The sequence below is a fragment of the Parasteatoda tepidariorum genome, chromosome 5 (genome assembly GCF_043381705.1).
Source record: "Parasteatoda tepidariorum isolate YZ-2023 chromosome 5, CAS_Ptep_4.0, whole genome shotgun sequence".
NCBI classification, from domain to species: domain Eukaryota; kingdom Metazoa; phylum Arthropoda; class Arachnida; order Araneae; family Theridiidae; genus Parasteatoda; species Parasteatoda tepidariorum.
Window position 1 is genome coordinate 39,344,406 of NC_092208.1, and position 18,469 is coordinate 39,362,874.

Sequence of the window (18,469 nt, forward strand, 5' to 3'; positions counted from 1 at the left end):
ATTTCCAAACTATTTATAATGTTTGTAAGTTATTAACAAAATTAAGGAACCTGCACCTTCTTTCTCTCTAAAGGAAAATCATCTATCAATTTAATCGAATTCTAAATTAAATTGAAATCTTTCCTTGCATACTATTCTATTAATAACATAAAGTTATTCGCCAAATGACTTTTCTTTCAATTAAAATCGCCGAAATCTTTACGAAATCCATCATGAAAGCAGTATCACGTGTTTGAAACACAAAAGAAGCTCAGGAGCAGCTTGTTTCTCCCTTAAGCAACGCCCATTTCATCCGGAGGGGAGGGGTTAGATTTCTCATTGGTTCTTTTTCATTTTAAGGCGGAGTCATCCATGATCCTCTAGCAGCATCTATGGCCGCCATGTCAGATGTCCAGTTTTAATGCAATTAAGCAGAACCCATGGACTCCAGGCTTTACGCCTCCGGCCCGTTGGTCGGTGCATTGCCTATCGCTCCGTACAGTGTACCTCTCGGTCATCATTATGCCCGACTTCGGCCTGGTGTACCCCCTTCTTACAGTATCGAAGGTATTCTAGGGGTACAGCCTCCGTTTGTTGCAAGTGTACCAGAATCACCGGCTGTTCAAAGAACTCCACAAAGAATTCTAACGTCTCCTTCGGGGAAATCAAACAATCCAAAGAAAGGTAAAATATTTATTCAAAAAACTATTTTTTGCTTCTCTTTAGAATACGATAGGTGTTTGAGTCGAATTATTCATTAGCTCTTATATTTATGGTTATTTTTAAAAATGTGAAGAAATCAAAGAAAATATGAAAAAATTAGTAAAATATTATGATTTTTTTTCGGAATTAAGTGTAGTTTGAATGTTTACCAATTACAATATAAGTCTGCTTGAAACGGTAACTCATTTTGGATAGTTAACGTAAATATGTTTCTATTTTGACTGCGTAGAAAGAAAAGAAACAATCGTTTAACTTTAAATGAATTATGTATGATATAAACATTTTAAGCATTTTAAATTTTTCATAAACTATTATTAGCTGATATACATGCATAACTATATTAGCAGTTCAAAACACATACAAAATCTCATTGCTGCTTACTTAGTTTATATGAGTCAATGACATTAATCTTTGTTTATTATTCACAAATATTATCATTGTTCGTGAATCATTTAAAATTAGTCAAAATTTTGATCATATTGTTCATTTTTAACGCTGCAGTTTATTTTGCATAAAACAGGTAAATTTGACAAGTTGTCCATACATTTTTATCTTAATGTTGATAACACCCCTCGTTAAAATTGCTTCTGACTACTCGTCTATTTTTATCAGGATAATAGCCATTAGACATTTTTCTATTCAAATGACTTACAGCCTTGGACATTTGTATATATATATATATTTCAATGTAATAAATAATAACTATTATATATTTGTATACTTATAATTCCTATAATAATCGCGTTATTTTTAATAAAAAAAATTAATTTAGTAATTTTTGTTTATATGAGTTTTGATATGAATGATTATGCTGCGCATCAAAAATTAATAAAATAATCCAATTTCATTAAAAAGTTGGCAGGATTTCCTAACGAAATTATGTATAGTCGCTTTCGTTATTTATAAAAATTATTTAATGATGTTATTAAGTTTTAAAAGAAGATTGTCATATCTTTTCTGAATAAAATATAGATGTGCGTCACAGCAGGAATCAGCAGACTTTATCAAGTCAAAGCACTGTTATGATAATTAAAATTTTTCATGACTTCCCAGTCTTAATATCTATTATTTTACAAATTATTGATGTGAAAGTTTAATTTGCAGGGATATTAGAAAGAAATTAGATAACTGTTAAAGTTAAAAGTAGAGTTATACAACTTGTATTTAAAGTTCTCATTACCACTTTAAGTATAATTAATGAGATGAAGTGATCAAAAATAAAAATACAAAGAAAACAATTGAAATTAAATACCAAATGCTCTTGAAAAGAGGTGCGTGTTTTAAAGCAACGAAAAAGCCGGTTACTCATGCCTGATTAGTTCAAAGAGCAGGATGCTATTTGATACAGTTATTCGATTTTTTGTTTTATTTAATAGTAATTTGCAAATGATATGTGTTTTTTAAAGTGACACATAGTGAACACTCATATATTTTTAACTTACATCAATTTTTTTAAAAATTAGCATGATTGTTAAGAGGAAAGAGATAGTCATGATCGTTTGTATATATGCCAACCTAGAATGCCATGAAATACACTTTGGGAAAGTAAAAGGAGACAGTAAATTTATGCCAAATATTAAGATTAAAAAAATTTACTGTAATATGGCCGTTTTTGGTAATATTATTATCGAAAAAAAAGATACATTGTTTTAAGGCGAAGTGTTTTTGTCCAGTTTATAAATTAAATATTTTTTACAAGTGAATTTTCAAAGATTGAAATAAATAGTTAATGTTATGTACATCAACTTTGAATAAATATTAATTTAGAAAAAATTAAATGCAATAACTAAATAGAAAAAAGTTCTAGCATGGATGAAATAGAGATAACCTTTATGAAATAGAGATTAGGAGTGATTTATTATTAAAAATTGTTTTTTAAATTAAAAACCGTTTAAATATTATTTTCATTAAAAAAATCTACGAAACGTAGTTTGTGGATGAATAGTCTTAACACTGATTGTTTTGCCAGTAGCAATATTAATTATAGCGGCAATAATAATTATAATATAATGATAATGTAATGTTGTTGTTGTCGTCATCGGCCGTTAAGGCAGAAGGGATTGGATTATTCTTTTTTCCAGTGGCGCCATCTGTGGCCAAGAATTCAACTTCTGCCGCACGCACACGTCACACCCGTTTATATGGCGGAACCATTCATACATCCATTCATTCATCCACAAATCGTAATTTTGACCTAAATCAGAGAACGATCAATCTTCTATTCAGTATCCCAGAGATATTGAGTTGTTATGGGAGGACTTTGTGACCCGACAGATTTACCGTGCACCAGTTAGCATTTACTGCTCAGGGAGTCTCCATCCGGTTGGATTCGAATTCCCGTTCCCACAAAAAAAGTATGGTTCAAACTACCGGAATATTGTAAAATTTACTTAGTTTCTTGATCTATTGAAACACCAAAAAGATCGGTAATTTTTACCGAAGCATTTTGGGTAATGATTTTGGAAAAAATTAACAATAAAAGGTTATTTTATACTAAGAGATAAAATTTGGTAAATATGGTAAAAATTTGTAATTTTTCTCATGACACCTAAGAGCATGACGTAAAAGCCATTTATTTGGTTAAATGTACTTTTTTATTCTTTTTTACTAAATGTATGGTAATACTTACTATAGTTTTGATAACCAGAATTTCCAATAACCCATTACCATATGAATAGAAAAATTATCTTATGAATGGTTTCAATACCGTATAATTTGGTTTTGAAGCGAATTATGGATTATTTAAATTTTTTTTTTAAACCAGAAATATCATTACCTTGCAATACTGCGGTTTTACCAGAATTTTTTTTTCTCTGTGCTAAATGCTTCAAAAGTACATATATATATATATATATTTNGAAGACTTATATATATGTGTATATTTGAGAACACAATCACAAATTTCCTCCGAGAAATTTTCATTTATTAACTGTTAAAAAGCGGGTGTCTTAATAGTACTTAAATTTGCTGTAATTTCAGTCACGCGTTTAAAGTTATCCCATTTCACCTTAAAGTTGATTCACGTAACGCTTTTAATAGGTTATTTGATTCAAACTGAACACTCAATCAGGACTCCACAAAATCCAAGTGCAGAAATGAATAATAATAAAGGATAAACAGTACCCTTCATAGATCTTTTTTAGCCATAAAAAACGCGCCAAGTTCACAAGGGTTGTTCTTCCCACTTAAATTATTAATATTATTATTCTTGTATAAGCCCTTATCGTCTCATGGTAATATTTAACAAGTGTTTGTTTGATAAATATTCCGGATTTTTTTTTTGTTGATAAAATTTACTTAATTATTGTTTGATTTGTATGCAGCAATTTTCTAAGCAAATATATTTGCAATAATTAGAAAGATTCTGGATGTTTTTCGTTGCTTTTCAAAATGTTGCAAATTTTACGGTTCTTTCAAATGAATTTAAGGCATGATAATTTCGCAAGATTGGCTATCGTATAGAAATCTTTTCAAAATTTCTGGCTTGGTAACAATTGGGTATTGCTACGAAACCTCTTGGGGTTGTGAAACAATTGGGTTATAATCCTCTTGCTGTTGAGCTAACCGTGGAAAGTTTCATTGTGTTTCTCTCCATGCAACGCAAAGGCGTGTGAGTTCCATCAAAAAGTCTAGTTTGTCCCAATGCTTGTTCCAGGAGATCCCTTGTTTTTTGTTCAAAATTACAAGGCTATGGAGCTGAAAATTGATAGTCGTAACTCAGAATTGGTCGGCTATTCATCGTCAGTTATAGAATAAAATTTAAAAAATAGACTTAAAAAATAAAACTGCAATTAGTATCTCCAATGCATTTCGTATAAAATTTACTAACTTAGAATACAATGCATCAAGTAAAAGCAAATTTTTGCTATTAATTAAAAGTTTTTATCATTCTTAAAAGTTTAATTACATATTTTGTTTTGTTTTGTAATTAAAAATGCAATTAAAGTACTAATTATTTTCAAAGTCATTAATCAGTATGCAAAATAAAAGAACGGAATCCCATATAGCCTTTGATCTAATGATACGATTAACATTTCTTAAGATGCAATTTTTATGGTTTAAGGACCCAAACTTAAATATGCTAACAGCTTAGTGGAATCTGGAAAACAGGTTCCTAATAGTTTGATCAGGATGCCTGTTTTTATTTCTCAAGAACTAGTCGACTAATACTCTTAAAATTGTGGATTTTGTCATTTAAAATTACGTAGGTCAAAATGGACGGAGTTAAAATTGAAAATTGGAGACTCAAGTGTGTTTTTAATTAAGATTTTTGCAGGTAAGGAAAGCCTAAGGAAAAAAGAATTAAAGAAAAAAAAATTACTTCAAAGTTTGCCGCTTGGCTTCCTAAAATTTGCTGATTTCAAAATTTTCAAGCAATGTGAATCTTTGAAATTAGGGTTAATTTTCGTCATGCATTTTGACGTAAATAATAATGACACCAAACATAACGGCGCTTTTGTAAAATTTGCCCTTAATACATATATTTAAAAGACGTTTATCAGAAATAAAGTCAAAAGGGAATAGTGGATTCGCTAACTAACATTTAAATGTGAAAAAAACAAAAAGTATTGTTCGTTGGAGCCTCCAACGAATTACTATTGAAAAAGGCGAGACTGAAAACATCAAGACCAGTTTGAATCCAACTATCGGAGAAACAGAGAGGAGTTGAAAGGCGATTATTAGAAAAATCTCCCAAATATGCCTAATTTATGATTTGTTTAACAGCAAAGAAATATAATATTAAAGAAAAAAATTTCAAATTTTCTTTCAATTTGCCATTAGTTTAATTAATTTCAGTATAATTTATTGGTTATTTCCGTTTTATCCTTATGCATTTACTGAATTTTACCTTTATGCATTTACTGAATCTAAAAACTGAACTTGCCCCTAATTTTTCTCTATGTCATGTTGACATTACCATTAAACATATTTAAATCGACTATGGACGATTCAAACATTTGTGGAACATTGTGTGTGTGTCTTTGGCATCACTTATCCCGATCTTAAAATCTTGCCCGGTCACCCACGCTTCACTCTTTTCAAGTTTGACAAAACAATAAGATTATATTCATTACTTTATAAAGAAAGTGGTTTTTAAACTTAATGGAGAGCGAAGTATTTCATTTTATAACAGTCGTTAAACAGCCGACTCAATTATGGGTTTGCAAGTACTAATATTCAACTTCGCAGCCTTGGAATTTTGAACCCAATCCAGAAGACCAGGGAACTCCTTCAAGTATTGGGAGGAAATCGCCTTCGTGGAGGACTTGTTGATGGAACTAACCCGAATTTGCGTTACATGGAGAGGGGGACCACGAAAACCTTCCACTGTTAGCCTGGTGACAAGGGGACTCTAACCCTTGATCCGTCTACCATTGAAGATATTTTACGCCAGCACTGGTGCGAGTACCTTGAAGGCAAGGGGACTCAAACCCATGATCTGCCTACCTCTGAGGATATTTAAATTCTGTACTGTCGTCAGTGAGAGTCGGGAACAGAATTCCTATCTTAATATGATGAGCAATGACGAGTAATGATGATGACGAGTAATAATGACGAGTTCAAAACGATGAGTAATGACGAAAGCATTTGAACTAAGATCGAAACGTATCTTAAATTAGAAAAAGAGGAACTCATGATTTAAATCAGTCTATAAAATTTTTTAAAAAAAGGTCATTAATTTTAGGAGATAAGAAAACATATTTAATAATTTTATTTCAAAAAAGAAAAAGAAAAATATTTGAAATATTTAAAATTTGAAAAGAAAAGAAAAAAAAACCGAAGAATTTTATTGAGCATAGTTTAAATGCGAAAAAAGGGGGAAAATTAGACAATAAAGAAGCATTTGATCAATCATTTTTTACACTATAAAGAAGACTTATTTGGTTTAATAGAATTTTAAATTAGAATAAAAGTAAGATTTATTACTGATTATATAAATAGCAGGGAAATGACACATGAAAAATTTTGCAGAAACATCAGTTCGAAATTTGACATCAATTACTTGTAATACTATCCGGAGTAAAAAAATTAACTGACGTATTCTTAAAAAAATAAAACTGAGAAAATGAACTTGATTGAAAACTTCGTTCGCTTCAAAAATATTCAATATTTGAAATAACAGTCGACATGTTTCAAGCAGTTTGAAAAAAGTCAACCATTTTTAAGACTTTGCCAGACGTGAATTTAAAGAAACAAAAATGTTTTGAAATAAAAAACGTAATGTTGCCAACGAAAAATGGAAAAATAAAAATGAGAAACAGAACTAGAAAAACCACAGTTTAAATAATTTATCTAACAATAATTTACCATATTCTGGTAGTTTCGACTATACTTTTTTCTCAGTGGTGATGGTGCAAATAATAGTACTGTAGGGCTAAGTTACAATAGTCTTCCCTACCGTTTATAAAGACATTTCAAAATCAAACATGTTCTTCTTGACATTTTAAAACTGTTTCTTATTGTTAGCATGTAAGAAATATCTGCATTTATGTTTTAAATAAAAATATATTTTTAAAAAAAAATCGAATTTTTCGAAAAAATTTCTAACAGCTGTCAAGATCTATTTTTTTTTTAATCACCAAGTCAGCTTTGTAACGGATTTTTTTCATTTTTTTTAAGAAATAAGATAGTTTAAGTGAGAAAATTTTCTAAATCAATTGTGTTAATTAAAATGTAACAATAAGACTAAAACTTAGGTTGAAATCCATAGAGAACAATTTCGTCGGAAACGAAGAAAATTTGTAAATTTTAGATACCCATTTTTTGCAGTGTCATCTAAATTAAAAAAAATAATTTTAGAACATTCTTGCCAGCAAACATTTAAATTTTTAAAGTAATTTTCTTATTTTAATATATTATTTTATCACTTTTTCAGTAAACAATATGAAGGGACAAAAAGAGCTTCATAGATAATTCCTTAGTGCAAAAAGAGTTTTAATAGGATTAAATGCAACTTTTGATATATTTGTTCGAGCAATTATAATGCAAAATTAGACTACATTTTAATAATAAGGAAAAATAGTTTTAAAATAAATTTGTTGAACATAAATATTCAATAATTTGTATTATTTTCATTTTATAATTTTTGTTATTTTCGGAGCTTTAGTTGAAATATATTTTAAAAAACATTAATGAAAATAGGTTAGGTTAAAATGAAATATCTTTAAAGTTAAAAGATTTTTAAAACTAATAAAACTTGACTTGTGTTAAGGAAACTAAATAAAAGATTAAAAAAAGCACACACCTAAATTCATACAATAATACATAGTAACATTAATACATTGGATTTATTGATTCAAAGCAATTTTTTTTTCTTCAATTAATCTAGTTTTATAGCTCAAACATCCCTTAAAAACTTGATTATTTTAGAAACGATATTTATCGATCTAATTATTTACGAGTATTTTTATTAATCAAATAACGTATCATGCTATAATGTTATTTGTTTAAATGATTGTAATGGTTTTGCTTCTTTAATGAATTTTGAACGGGGTTTAAAAATTTTTTTTTTCTGGATAAATATTGTTTTAGTGATCATTAAAAAACTGTTTTTGTATTGTTTTATTATTAATTTTAATTAAACTTTCCTTATTTTATAAAGGTTCAAAAAATTTTCACTAATCAATTGAGTTGCGTGATTGAGTTAATTTATATTTAAGGGGAATTTTTTTTTCTTTCCGAAAAATTACAGAACAAAAAGAAAGAAAAGCGGAAGCAAAATCAATGGTTCGTCGATTCTGTTTTTACTATTTGTTATTTTAAAGGAATTTTTACATAGTTTTAAGACCCAACTTATAAACTTTACGAAATAATTAGTGAAATTAATTATTTAGTAAAATAAGTGTATCATAAAATAAATGCATGAGTATTGTAAAATAAATGCATGAGTAATAACTCACATTTTTATATGGTTTATTAATTTAATTTTCACCCCATTTATTTATTACTTGTTATTTTAAAGGAATTTTTACGTAGTTTTAAAACCCAACTTATAAAATTTACAAAATAATTGGAGAAATCAATTATTTAGGAAGATAAGTGCATTATATTATTAAAACTTTTATATGGTTTATTAAGTTTATTTTCACCCCATTTCTTCATTTGAGTTCAAGTTGAGTTAAATTAACTGCAACGTTTTTCTTAAATCAGGAATCTAAAGATAGGATGTTAAAAAAGTTAAATAATAAAATACGAAAAAACATTTATTTAGTTATATTTGAATACTCATAGTCATATATGGCAACGTTACTTTTAATAAGAAGCGAGTAAAAGTACAAGTATTTTTAAAAAAAGTAACGAGTAAAAAGTAAAAAGTTCTTATTTTAAAAAGTAACGAGTAAAAAGTACAAGTAAAAGTACAAGTACTAAACGAAGAAAGTAACGACTTAAAAGTACATTTCTAGGAAATCGAAAACTCAAAGTAATCTAAAATTTTATTGAATAATATTCTTATGTTCTTTAATGTTTTTGCAAAATTGTTGTTATTTATTTAATTATTTTTAATTTTGAAAGTTATGGATTTTAATTTATTTTTAAATTCGAAGAATCTTATAATATAATTTTGAAATATAATCGTATAATATAATTTTAAAATCAAATATATTATTAATTAATTTAAAATCAAATATATTAATAATATTTAGTATCAAACTTTTTATGGATTTGCACGAAAAAGAAATTTTATCTATTGATTTTAATTTTAATTTATTATTTTTATTTATTTAAATTACCATTGATTTAAAATGTTTAAGCACGAAGTTAGCTGTGAATGCACATTAATTTTAATATAATATTGCACATTAATTTTATAAATTAAAAAAACATAAGCATTTATTTGTAAATTTAATTTTTTTTTTTTTTTAGAAAGCTTACCGAGTTTTGGAAAAAAGTAACGATTTCATTCGATGTTTCCGTTACAAATACTTGTACTTTTTCCCTAAAAAAGTAACGAAAGTTCAAGTAAAAGTACTAAATTTAAAAAATAACGAAGTACAAGTACGTACTTTTTACTTGTACCGGCGGTACAAGTAACGAAAGTAAAAGTACTGCCATATATGCTCATAGTATATTAATACTCAATAACAATAGTTAATATGAATTAAAAGAGCGTAACTGTCTTGTGTAATGGTTAATATTTATTTTTTTAAGAAAGCTATACAATTTATCAAATCACAATTTTTCTTATTTATTTCGTAATTAAATTAAGACTATTTATAGACTTCTTATTTTTCAGTTTTATGCAAATGCATATTATGGAATTAAGTGACACGCTATCTGTTCATAATTCTAAAAAAGTACATGATCTCCATAATAAAAACTTTTAAAAGTATTTGATGCATGCAGCAAACAAAAAATCAAAGTATATGAGTTTCCAAGCAAAGTTGTCGTTTTCGAGAAATAATTAACCTGTTAATTGCACACATTGAGAAACTCCATAAAACAGAAAATGGAAAATACGATGAAAAATTTATATAATTTATTAAAAATCATTTTATATTATAATTTGCTTCTAACATTTTTTTCCATCCGAATGCGTTACTCTTTATTTTGGGAAAAATTCCTTCTAAATATGTAAGAAACTACGACTTATGCCAAAGCTTTGGCACTTAAACTTAAGATATTTCAAGAAGATGAAAATTTTTTACTCCTTTTTTTAAATTCTAGTTCTAGAAAAAAATTCTATTTTAAGGAAACTATGTGGAAAATTATATCATAATGTTGCTAGAAGAAAATTGAGAAAGTTAAAGGGGGTGTTTGTAGCAGCTACCGTGATAATTCATACTATCTATAAGATTAATTTTATAACTATTATGTTTTTGCCTTGTCTATACCACAGAGGAAATAAAAGCTCTATGAGACTTTTCTTTGCTACTCAGTCAAAATAAGTAACAGTAAAGTGAAGATTTCGAACCTGATAAACAATACAACTTGATAGTAAAGATTTCAAACTTGATAAATAAGCCTCTAAAGTAATTCATGAGACGAATTCATGAGACGTATTTTCTGAAATTAAATCTTCCTAATCATCGGTGCCTTTATAATGCATCTTCGAATTACGTTTTTAAACTCATGAGGCTGTTTAACTTATTGACTCCGTTGCAGCTATTATCTAACAGAGTTCATAAACATCTAAATCGAGACAGAATTTTATTGCACACGTTGGAATCATGCAATTTGTTACACTGTAAAAATTTCGAGATCAAATTACTGTATTAAATACCAGCAATTTGTGTGCATCATCCATAAAACTCATTTTATCGTAAAATCCATTTTTACTGTAAAATATTATACTGTAATTTTTACAATATTTATTTAATTAAAGTGATTCTTCGATTTTACGGTAATATTAATGTAAAAATTACGATTCATCAGATTTTTTGTTCCGTAACATGTTTCGGTAAAAAGTACCGGCACCTGGAGTGCCGGTACTTTTTACCGCAATTTGATCCGAATTCATTTACAGTGTATTAGTATTACATTTGCATATAGAAAAAAGTTCTAAAATGTTATCATATGGATTGGTGGTTGAGGTTTATTTTAGCTACAAACTTATTTTATAGAAAATTTGTTCGTTTTTTTTCTTTTTCTTTATTATAGTCTGACCAGGAAAAAAAAAGAAAAAGCCGAACGTTTGCATCGGCGAGAGAGTGTAAAAAATGTGGAGAAAAAATATATTATATGGGTCAAGGGATGAATTTTGTGATATATTAGCTGGCGCAATTTACAGAAAATCCCTACATTTTCTTTGCCCAGATTAACTCCTAATTATTTCCATGCATATTATTGATTCTTTAATCTTTGACGTAAAATCTATATCTAGATGAAAATTGTAAACATTTCACGAATGTTTGTTCTCTTGTGAAAAGTTCCTTTTGAAATACTAATTAGTTTAGGAAGACCGGTCGATCAAAATTAATTATCTGAAACATCTCGATTCACGCGCTGTGAAAACCATTGGACTAGTATGAAAGTCAGTAGTCAATTGCGGACGAAAACAATTACTTGGGATTAGTAACCTGTTGTGTAATCGTAATCGAACGGCATAATGAAGAGAAGTGAAATAACTGTGTTGGTGGGCGGTGACGATGGGGTAGAATTCGAGGAGGTCATTGGTGGTCAGTGGCGCGTATCGCCTGTACGCAATCATTGGTTCTTCTGTTGTCAAGGTAACGCAGAGAGACACGCTACGCGTGAAAACCATTTTATGTCGTACAACCGTCTCTATTGAAAGAAGCCATTAAGATGGATTTCGGGAGGTACCTACCTTTTTTTTCGTGCGCACAACATGGCGTGTATGAATAGGCTTGTGTATAATTAATCAATTAATTCTTGTAGAACGAAGTTCCATGGTTTGAGGGTGGAATAGAATTTTTTGGAAAGTGATTTCATTTTGTATTCTTGTACTAAGATTAACGATGCTTATGAAAAATGACAGGAATTGAGATAATTTTTTTCTTTCGTTCTAATTTTTATAAGTGAGCAGACATGCTTTCAGTTGATTTGACTTTTCTATTAGAGAAAGTGTTCTCAAAGATCACCTTTATATATATATTTAGAATCCTCATAAAAAAATGAAGATACTGTTCCAAACTATGAAAAATGCAGATTATTTAAATCAAAATATGGCAAATTACAATTAAAAAAGAAAAACTAAAGACACCCAAACTCCCCTCCCCAGAAAAGGAGGAATTTGAAAATGATTATTATAAAAACATATTGAAAGTTCAAACTGCAATAAAACAGGTTTTGATTTTCTGTTCACCCATCTCTTTTGTTTTGCATTCATCTAATTAGGTTTTTTCCCTTTATTTTTTTATAAAGATTCAACATTTAAGGATGGTCTTTACGGAATACCTTTTAAAAAATGGATTTAAAACTTTGTTGAATTATTATATTAACACAAGTAATTCGTTAGATTTAAAGCCACGCGTTTCTAATGATTATTTTTCAAAATTGTACTCAGAAATACATCACATTTTTTTATTTTGTTTTATCGCCAATCTTATTTAAAACAGATAATTTGTTTGTTTTTTTTTAAAAGATTTTGTTAATTTATAAAACCGATTTATTTCTTCTTGATAGAAGTTTTTAGTTAAAAAAAATTTCCTAAACTATGAATACTTTACTGACGATTGAAGTTTAAAAGATTAAGGTTAATTGTTTTCCAATTTAAAATAAATAAGTAAATAAAATAAAATAATTTATGTGGTAAAAGTAACTTGCAACATCTGTATTCAATTTCGACAAGATAATTGTTTCATTGCTATTAAGACCATTTTAAATGATTTATTTCCATTTAACCACATTATTGCGCAATTAAATTTATAATTTTTAAGCGTTTATTCTACTAACTAAATAAAAACTTAGTTCTCTTGAACGCTTTCTCGGTAAACTTGCATTGCTTTCACCACTTATAGACTTCCCCAGCAGTGAAACAATTTTACAGGAAATCTGAAGAAACGGAAAATACGTAAAGCGTTAATTTTAATATATTTTTGAGTTGTTGTTTTTGGTAATACCAGTAAAAGGGTATCATTCATTTATTTGTTACGGTAACAATATATATGTATAAAGGAAACAATCATGTACAAAATAGCAATTATCATCTCATAGTAAAAAACAAAGAAAACAAACGTAGTTTAGAAAAATAATAAAAGAATTAACATTATAATAACACTCATATTTAACGACTGTACAAATCTTTTAGGTATCTTAGTTTGAAAGTTCTGTTTAGAATATGTTAATAATAACTCTTAATTAATTTTTTAAAAAATCTTCTATTTTTACAAGTTAGAATTTATTAAGAGCTGTTTAATAAATAATTTTTAAATACCTTTATCTGTGGAACTTTTATAATTTTTTGCAAAAATTTTTTTAATTATAATTTTGTCTAGGAATTTTCTTTTAAAAATTATCCCGAATGCTGCATCATTTTATTTCTTTGAATCCACTCAAATTTTTTTTATAAATTATTCATTAATAATTAAATGTTTTTCGTAATTAAAATATTTTAGCTGTCCTAAAATCGTTTTCCTTTATTACTTTCGCTTTTAAATTAATCATATCATATCATAAAAATAATTAAATTTGCTTCTTTAAGTAAAAATTATTAAGCAAATTTTTTTGAAGAATTATTTTCATTTTCAATCTTTCGTTAAAGAAAAGAAAAAAGAAAATTGCGAAAAGAAAAGAATTAATTAACTTTCCCTGTAAATAAGTGGACGTCAAAGAAAAGTCGCTCCTTCATTAAATGCCCCATTGCCGCCGTCGAATAGCTTAACGACTCTTCTTCTAATAGAAATTCGCTACTCGTCTGACTCCTAAAATTTTCATCGCTATGGCAAATAATTAATTGAGAAGGTTTCCCTTTAAAACTTTTTTTACGAAAAATATATAATTAAAAATAGTCGAGAAATTCCTAAAGAAAAGAGCAAATTCGAATGCAAAAACAATTTGCGAGCAGACGATCGTCGATCAAAGTTTACTCTCGTTAATGACTTAATTACAGTCCGTGGAGTGGCAGTAATTTTATTTATAGCGCGAGTAACGCCATCTGCCGACTGGTGCAGTGTCGCTTCCAAACACCGCCTTAGGGCTCGCACCTTATGTGTGTTTGAAGTTGTAGTCTTTTTTCTTCTTATTATTGTTATTATTCTTTCTCTAGGCGAATATCTCCATTAAGTGACTCTTTATCGATAAACGATCAACATAAACTTTAGTGGGCGACTGTCAGATCGTTAAATAAATGAAAATGGTAGTAAAAATGGAAAAGAAATCGACAGGGTACTGCCACTCGATTATTTAATCGTAATTGAAACAATCGTTTGCTGATGAATTGTTCCACCATTTCTGCTGCGTCATTAGTGTGTCGTGGGAAATGGCTCTACGGGCTATCAATGAAAAGTTCCCATTCTGTGCTTTCGATAAATTATGATAATTCTCTCGCGTGCTTTCTTAATGAGGGATATGCAAATGAAGTTCACTTTCTTCGTTCGGCTCGTGATAAGTTAACATTAAGAACTGGGAGAAAATTGAAAGTGACACGAAATTTCTTTCTTTAGAGTACAGAGTATGCACTTTTCTGGAATGAGAAAGGAAGTTAATTCGTAAGGGCACGAACTTTATGTTTCCAAACTGATTTTCATTTCTATAAAAAAAAGTAGCAATTTGCATGAATGAAGATTCTGTTTCTATTACAAAAAATGGGGTAATCAATTACTTGTTTCCAATACTGTCGAGCGCTATTAGGGAAATAGTGAATAACTTTTTATCAACATTTGCTTTATTACTATTTTTGGCTTAGTAGTTCAAGTTGCAATATTTCGATTGTAAATATTTGCGTTTTCTATCATAATTGGGAAAATATACTAATATTAACTGAAATAGGTTATTACTAAAATAAAATAGAATTTTTTTTTTTCAAAACACATCAACATTTATGCGCAATGTTTGTTTAAGAAAATAAACTTCCTTACAGCTCTTATAATTGCGTATGCATTTTTTTGATTCTCATTAATTGAAGTTTTAACCAATTTTCGACCTGCTACAGCAATTGCAATTGTAACTAATGACAGTACGAGTTATACGATTTTTATTTTAATATTACATACAAAATTTGTGTCCCTATTATTGCAAATTGAAATAATAACTTCTCTCCGATATAGACAAACTAAGACACGAAACTAAAAATAAAGCTATTGAATAAAAGCTTTAAAAACTCGTTTTTCACGTGGCCTAGGAAAAAGAAAAAATAGTTTCAATTTTGTCACACTTAAAATGAAAAACGTAGTTCTTTCACAATAAACTTTTATCACCACCAAGAGTTCTACCTACGTTTTTTGAAAGTGATGCTCTCTATTTTTTATCGTTTTAGGTGCGACAAAAATAGAATTATTTTCTGCCTTTTAGTTCCAGTTTTTTAAACTTTATTCATAATTTTTGAGTTCTTAATTACCTATTTATGACTTTTGAATTTTTATATACAGTTTTTAGTTTTCAAGTTCGATGTAAAGCAAGATCAGTGGGAGGCCCTTAGGAATTTTTCTTTCAATTTAAATATTAAGTTGGAAGTGGGATTAGTCCAATTCGAATATAGGTGTGGAATATAACACCTTTAAAATAAATGAAGAAAACCAATAAAGTAATCTCTAAAAATTAGTTTTCGCGTAAAAAAAATGTTTTGTGTGGTTGAATGTCATAAATACGGGCATTATCAAATTCGTTTGATGGAAATTGTAATTATTTTGCAAATTCGAATAATTTACAAATCATGCTATTTCCTAAAAAATAATTTCAATTTCAGACGAAATTAATTAGAGAGGTCCTTCTCTCGACCGAATTCAACAGTCGAAGGGATGGCGAAGGGGAGGAAAAATTCTAAACATGTTTTTAATCCTTTTAATTTACTTTTCACAAATAAATTGCTGATAGATATTTATTCTACTTAGCACTCTCTTTTGATGCATGCAAAATAAAAGGCCATCACCCAATCAGAATATGAGATATGAAGGGTGCAGTATTATAGATTCTATATTAGTTTTTTCTCACAAAATTATGCGAATACAATTCGGAAAGATATTTAAAATGCAAATATGTATTAGATTTTAGATTTTCGATAAGTATATTTCTTTTTACACAATTACCGCTAAAGGAAATTTTTTAGTGTCATCCCATTTGGTTTTCACCAATTTAAACTGTAATAAGATTAGTTTTTAAAAATGAAACCGAACATGTATAGTTTTAAATTACTTATAGAAAACCACAAATAGCATCATTTTTTTTGCAAAGAGTTGACGAGATTTTGAGGAAAAATTCATTAAAAAAAAAGTTCTAAAAGCTATCAAGCGATATTTATCCAATTTTAATAAAGCTCTTTATTTTCTGCCTTTTTTGAGAGATGTCTAATAATACTACATTATCAAAAGTTTGTTAAGTACAGAAAAATGTAGAGAAAACACAAATTAAAGCTTAACCTAGAATCTAAGATGGCGTGGATAGAAGCTTCTTAAATTGTAAGCGTGAAACCTTAAAGATTGCAAATTAGTCCGTAATTTTTTTTCTTGCTGGCAACACATTCAAGAAATTTACAAGAAAGATATTTCAATACTAATATGCAATGTAATTTTGCAGAAATTTTACAAATACATGTAATAACACTTTTGTGTTAACACTTAAGTTGAGATTAAAAAAATGTGATACTGAAGATTAAATATTTAATTTTTAACACTTTAAAAGTTCAATTTTTAACATCTCATCTAGGAATCCGAAAACTATGACTCGCAATACTCTGCGTCGATGGCTTAGAAATTCTAGTAATATAACTTAATCTGATTTTTTTCAATATGCAAATATAAAAAATAAAAATAATTAAACACAGATTTTTAAAATGCTACATTCTAAAAGTATTTTAATTAGAGCTAATAATAGTTACAAAAAACGTTTATAAATTAATTTAAGGTATACTGTTAGAAATTTCCCGGAAAAAATATTTCAATTATTTATTTAATTGCTATTTTACCATATTCTAACAAAACAGTCAAATAACCTCAAATAAAATGGTATTCAAACAGTTAGTTGTAGAAAAAAACCCGTTTATTAACGGTCTTCACCAAATACGGTAAAACAACCAGAATTTTATGGCACCAACTAGGCCCACCTAATGAAGCCACTTAATTCCCTGCAGATGGGTACATATTATAGTCGAGAGGGCAAATGTGTCAATATCATGACCGACAAAACAAGGCTTCGAGTGCCAGAGCTGACGCCATAATATTTCCTCGATTACGTTCAACGCATGAAGACTTTCAATTTGTGACCCTGGACTATTATAATACAATACTCTCAGTCTTGTATAGATGACAGCACGATAAAGCTTCCAAACTATCTCCAATGTCAAGTTGAATTTCTTTTTTACGGTTTTGAAAACTTGCTACTTGTAAGTGGTTAAGAAACCGTTTAGTTTTGTAACCATACCAGTTGTAAACGGTTTCAAAACCGTAAAGGTAAAAAATATTCTTTAACGTAAAATTTGCGGTTAATTAAACTGTTGCCAGTTATTGTGAAAGACTTCCGCCAGTTATTTTTATCATAATTTTAGAATGAAAATTCTAACAGTGTAGTGGATAACTTGCGAAATTTTTTTTTAAATACTTAAATTTATCTTTATTCATCATTCATTTTTTGCAATGATTTGTTGTGTGATCATTTGTTTATTTTTTTCTCTCCAGCTTCTCCTACTCCAAATGGCATATCATCGGAAGAAAGAGAGAGGAGGAGAACTCAAGAGGAGGATGAAGACGAAGAGGAAAAAAGGAGAAGGACGCGAACTAACTTCAACGGATGGCAGCTGGAGGAATTAGAGAAAGCTTTTGAAGCGTCTCACTATCCTGATGTTTTTATGAGAGAGGCTTTGGCCTCGAGACTCGATCTTGTCGAATCTCGGGTTCAGGTAAGACTAGTTTAATATTTGAATACGCTACAAAAATATTTATAATTCAACAGTCACTATGACAACTGAAAGTTTATTCTCGTATTATTAGCAGTGATGCATGTACTTGTATAACATACACAGAGTGATTTCAACTAATGGTAGACAAAGTAGTTGTCCTCTTTTGGTGGAGTATTTTAATATGATAAAATAATTAAAAAATTCTTAAGTCCTTTCAAAATCTTACAGATTTCGAATGCATGGGTGACAGACGAATATTTTTAAACTTATTATAATTATTTTTTTATAATTTTCATTTCATTTTTCTCCTTTTAAAAT

The 18,469-nt window shown here is 28.4% G+C and overlaps 1 protein-coding gene across 2 annotated transcripts in view; it reads left to right on the forward strand.

Moving 5' to 3' along the window:
• Positions 1 to 336: 336 nt before the first annotated feature.
• The window catches only part of LOC107444630 (homeobox protein unc-4 homolog), a 59,575-nt gene continuing 41,442 nt past the window's right edge, over positions 337 to 18,469 (forward strand). The window contains exons 1-2 of one of the 2 annotated variants that reach the window (XM_016058842.3): positions 337 to 663; positions 17,931 to 18,151. In XM_016058842.3, coding sequence (XP_015914328.1) covers positions 420 to 663; positions 17,931 to 18,151 — 465 coding nt within the window. In that variant the 5' untranslated portion in view covers positions 337 to 419. The remainder of the gene's footprint in view (positions 664 to 17,930; positions 18,152 to 18,469) is intronic. The other variant, XR_011636845.1, reaches the window with a different exon arrangement.